Consider the following 4,520-nt stretch of genomic DNA (forward strand, 5'->3'; position numbering starts at 1 on the left):
AAGACCTTTAGGCAGCTACCAGCTGACATTTGAGAGGGATCAGACTCAATAGAAGTCAAGATTCAGATTATTTTGAACATGGCTTTCAGACCAGATCAAGGTGACATCCTTGGTAATACCAAGGGTGATACCTACGGGAATATTGCATGAATTCAGTTTTCGATCATCCGAAGTCCCTGCTATGACTTCATTCTGCTACACTGTCAGGAGTACACACAACTGGAGCTCCAGTGTGTATCTGGGGCTGAGCTTTTTCAAGTTCAAAGCCAAGAGCAGGCATCGTCCTCCCCTTGGGCAAGAGCTGGGGGGATACCTGGAACCCTGTCGGCAGTGCACATCAGCAGCCCAGCTCCTCCTCTGTGCAATCTTGGGCAAACTACTGAAGCACTCTGCCTTCACTTCCTCCATTGTCAAGGGCTATCACGATAGGGTTGTTGGAAAGGATTAAATGAGTGAAGATGTGTAAAGCAATGTGAATAATGCCTGACACAGAGGAAATGTTTGGTATATGTGTGCTAGAAATGGGTCTGTTGTTGCTGTTCTTTAAGGGAAGGCAAAAATGGAACTAAGACAGGCCAGGAACGATCACAGAAAGGTCCAGGAGGACAGGGGCAGCCAAAGCGGAGTTGGCAAGGGTCTAGCCCGTCCTGTAAATAAATAGTCTCTGCAACATACCTGCTAAGTGGTCTGGTCACCAAGTGCTGTGAGAGCTGGCCAAACTCCACGTGTACCTTTCGTCAGACAAGATGAGGATTTCAGAAAATTTTAGATTCATTTATGAAAGCCAGAGCTATACTGGATTCCTTGAAAGCTTAGAGATTTGGCCTTCGTATCTAAAGTCAAGAGGTGAGTTGGCCATCGTGTTTTAAAGGATAGCTTTTTTGACTTGGGCGACTCAGTACAGCTCTTCAAACCCAACAAATACGCGCATGATGGGTGGCGGAAAAGGCAAATGTGCTAGTATTTTCATGACATGCAGCCATCAATACCAGTAACACTCTCAAGGAGTTCACGTCCAATGGCAGAGGTTAGACAAATGCCAATGCAAGAGGGAGCATGGTCCGTGCATTTCTGAAAAGCAGAGACCAGCAGAGTGCTGCAGGAATTGAAAAGGGGCAAAGCCAGTGCCTGGGAGAGGCAGGAGAGCTGTGTGGGCGCAGGGTGGGCAGGTAAGGGAAGTGCAGCCCAGCCAGCATGGAAGCCCGAAGGCATGTCTGAGGAACAGAAAGCAGTCGGGTATGACCCGAGGAGGGAAAAAGGCTGGAAAGGTGCATCGGAAATACTAGGTCGGTGCAAAAGCACTTGTGGTTTAAAAGGTTAAAAATAATTGCAAAAACCGCAATTACTGCTGCACCAACCTAACAGCAAGTGTTTGGAGCAGCAGGGGTGGACACGGGAGAGGGGTCCCGGTGCCTGAGGCTGAAGGTTGATTTGTGGCCTGTGGAGGGGCCATTCCCTGGGACGAAGGGAGGGAGGCGGCCGAGTGATCTGGAAGGTCTGTGCTAGTTCCTTGCAGATTTCAGGATTCTGGCGTGGGCTAAGAGGGCTGCTTGGGGATCAAAGCCTCCTCCTGTCTGAGGTGGAGGGGGACTCCTGTGATTTTGGGTGACTACCCTACTCTGCCCGACAGGTAGAGGCCTGGGAGCAGGAGCAGCTGAGCCAGCCTGTCTGTTTTGACTGCTGCTGTATTGACCAGTCCCCTTTCCAGCTGGTGGAGCAGGCGTCCCTGCACCAGGCTAGTCCTTGCCCAGCACTCAGGGCTGCTGGGAGGGTGTGGGGGGGTGGGGCTGCCCTTGCACTGACCCCCTGCTCTCTCCACACAGACTCACACGCTCTTCTCACTCCTGGGTCTCCACCTTGCCTATGTGACCAATATGGGGAAGCTCCGGGGGGTGCTGGCATTGGAGGAGGTAAGAGGGATGTGTTCCATTTTAGCAGCAGGAGGAACGGGTTGGCACAGGATGTGAGGGGATGGTCCTAATCCCCCATTTCCCTCTCTATTTCTCACACAGAGATTGGGGGTACAACAACTGGGGTCGGGGAGTAGAGGACGGCCAAGTCTTTTATGGCTGCAGTCCTAAAGGGGACAGAGACCTCCACCCCAGATGTAGCCCTTGAGATCGTCCAGGGCTGGCATGGGTTGGGGTCGGGGTTCAGCGCCTGAGTGATGGTTTTATAGGAGCGTACTATGGGGAGGGCCATGGAAGGAGGGAAGAGATGAGATGTGGCTGAAGGGGGCCTGAAGGTTACTAGGAATGGGGTCACAGGAGGACCCCCTTCTGGAGGCTTGAGAGTCCCTGCTCTGCAGGGGGGTCTTTTGGTCATGCCCCTTTCTTTTCCTTTTTCTGTCTTCTATGATCTGTCCATCTTTCTTGCCACTCTCCATCTTTACCATTCCTTTTCCCTTTTATTGTATCTGTTCTTCTCTCCTGTCTCTCTCTCACCCTGCCTCATCTTTCTTTTCCCAATTCGGTACCCTCTTTCCCTTTTCTTCTGCCCCCCAGCTGCAGAAGGCCATCGAGGGGCACACCAAGTCGGGGGTGCAGCTCCGCCCTCCCCTTGCCAGCTTCCGGAACACAACTTCTACTCGAAAGACTCCTGGGGGCCCGCTCCCTCCCACAGAGGCCTGGAGCCTGCCTGAGGATGAAACTGGGGCCGCTGGGCCAGAGGAAGGGACCCCTGCCATGCCAGAGACCCGCACACCCTCCCCTTGCCCACATACCCCTCTCCTCCTGGCTCCAGCCAAGGCGGAAGGTGAGCTGGAGGAGCTGGAGCTGGAGGAGAGTCCAGGGCTGGAAGAGGAGTTGGCTGACATCCTGCAAGGCCCCAGTCTGCGATCTACAGATGAGGAGGAGGAAGATGAATTGATCCTTTGACCACCTCCCAAGACCGCCTCCTGAGAGATGGGGGTTGAGAGAGGCCCAGGCCAGAGAGTGCAATTGTGTGGGAGAGGGTATGTCCTGAAGTTGGAGAGATCATGCCAATACCCTGGCCCCTCCTGGGAATCTTAAAACGTGACAGTGATAGTCTTAGAGGAGGCGTGGGAATCTGGGCAGAGAGTAGCTGTGGGCGATTATTTAGGCCATTCCTCCCCCTTCCCAGACATCCCCGTGAAGAGTCCCTGATACCCCATGGGGCTCCCTGAGTTTTCCTGATGTGTGGTTGGGGAACTCCCTGCCTCTCTGCACCTCCTCTCACTCCCCCAAACTCCCTAGTGTTCTGTCCCAGCAGCTTCCTGGTCTTGTCCATCTGTCCTTCAGCCTCCACAGGGGTTGGGTAAAGGGAGGCCCAGGAGCACTTAGGCCCCGCAAGAGCCATATTGGAGGAGGAAACGGGACCACCTCTGGCCTCATAGACTGACGGCCCCAAAACACACTTGCAAACTGTCCACAGCCTCTTCTCTGAGTCCCCCACCACCCTGGTGAGCTCCCCTCTTGCCCACATCCACTCGTCTAAATTTGCCTCTAGACTAGATCTATCTGGCTCCCACTCTCTGTCCCCAAGCCAGGGCCCTTACTAAGGCAATGGAAGGCCAATCCCATTTCCCCTCCTTTGTCCCCCATTTAACCAGTAAAATGTGCATAAAGAGACTGTGGGGGGAGCCGCTAGAAGAGCCTCCACACTTGGCAAGTCAGAACCTTATCCTCCCGAAATCAGCAACAGGGAGCTGCCATTTCTGTAAGTGGCCCCAGGGGCTCCCAGCGTCCCAGAACCCCTTGCTTCCACACCCAGCGCTTTGCTCCCTCCTTGCTTTGATGCCTTCTTTAGTTGTGTCCCCTCTCCAACATGACATTCTCCTCCCTCCATCCCCTCCCAGGGGCCCAGTCTCCTTCATCCCCCAAAGAAGACACTCGTAGTCAGAAGATACCACCACATTCTGTTTAGTGCCATTGAACACAGCCGGGAGCCCTCCCCAATGTTCCATTCCTGCCTCCTCCCCAGGCCAAGAGAGGCTGCAACCTGAGGAGGGGGCTGGCAGTGGGCATTCAAGCCCATGCCCATGTGTATATAATCTATAATATTTATATATATTTATATATAATTCTCTCTGCAATATATGTCATAGAATCTCTCTTGGGCCTGGGGTGGGGATGTCACATTAAGAAAACATGCTAAGACTGGCCATAAGAATGGATATTCCCCAGACCTGGAAGACGAGTATGGGCTGAATAGGTGGGGGCAGGGAGAGGGTCTGAAACTCATTCATCAAGATTCCCTCCTTAACACAAGGATAAGAAGGAAGGGGCCGGGAACTGGGGCAGTGGAAGGGGAGGAATGGAAGATTTGGGTTTTCCTTTAATAAAGTGAATTAAAAATAAAAGTGCACCCCCCCCCACCATGAGAAAATCATTTAGCATGAGCAGTTTCATTCACAATAATGTAAAAACAGCCGTTCCCGGGACTGTTGTAAATCGTGCTGCACAGCCTTTAACCCCAAACGAAAAGCGACCCTCCCCCACCCCCAACAGCCTCTTCCTGCACATGCTCCCCCTCCCCCCAAAGGCTATAAGCAAACCCCA

The 4,520-nt window shown here is 53.1% G+C and overlaps 1 protein-coding gene across 1 annotated transcript in view; it reads left to right on the forward strand.

Moving 5' to 3' along the window:
* CLCN1 (chloride voltage-gated channel 1) overlaps window positions 1–2,876 on the forward strand; it is a gene marked incomplete at both ends in the record, with an annotated part of 27,000 nt that extends 24,124 nt beyond the window's left edge. Inside the window, 3 exon segments of the mRNA XM_081038256.1 lie at window positions 1,631–1,735; window positions 1,824–1,910; window positions 2,505–2,876. Of these exon segments, the coding sequence (XP_080894382.1) occupies window positions 1,631–1,735; window positions 1,824–1,910; window positions 2,505–2,876 (564 nt within the window).
* Between the last annotated feature and the right edge of the window lie 1,644 nt (window positions 2,877–4,520).

The sequence above is a fragment of the Rhinolophus hipposideros genome (assembly GCF_964194185.1).
Source record: "Rhinolophus hipposideros genome assembly, chromosome: 25".
NCBI lineage: Eukaryota > Metazoa > Chordata > Mammalia > Chiroptera > Rhinolophidae > Rhinolophus > Rhinolophus hipposideros.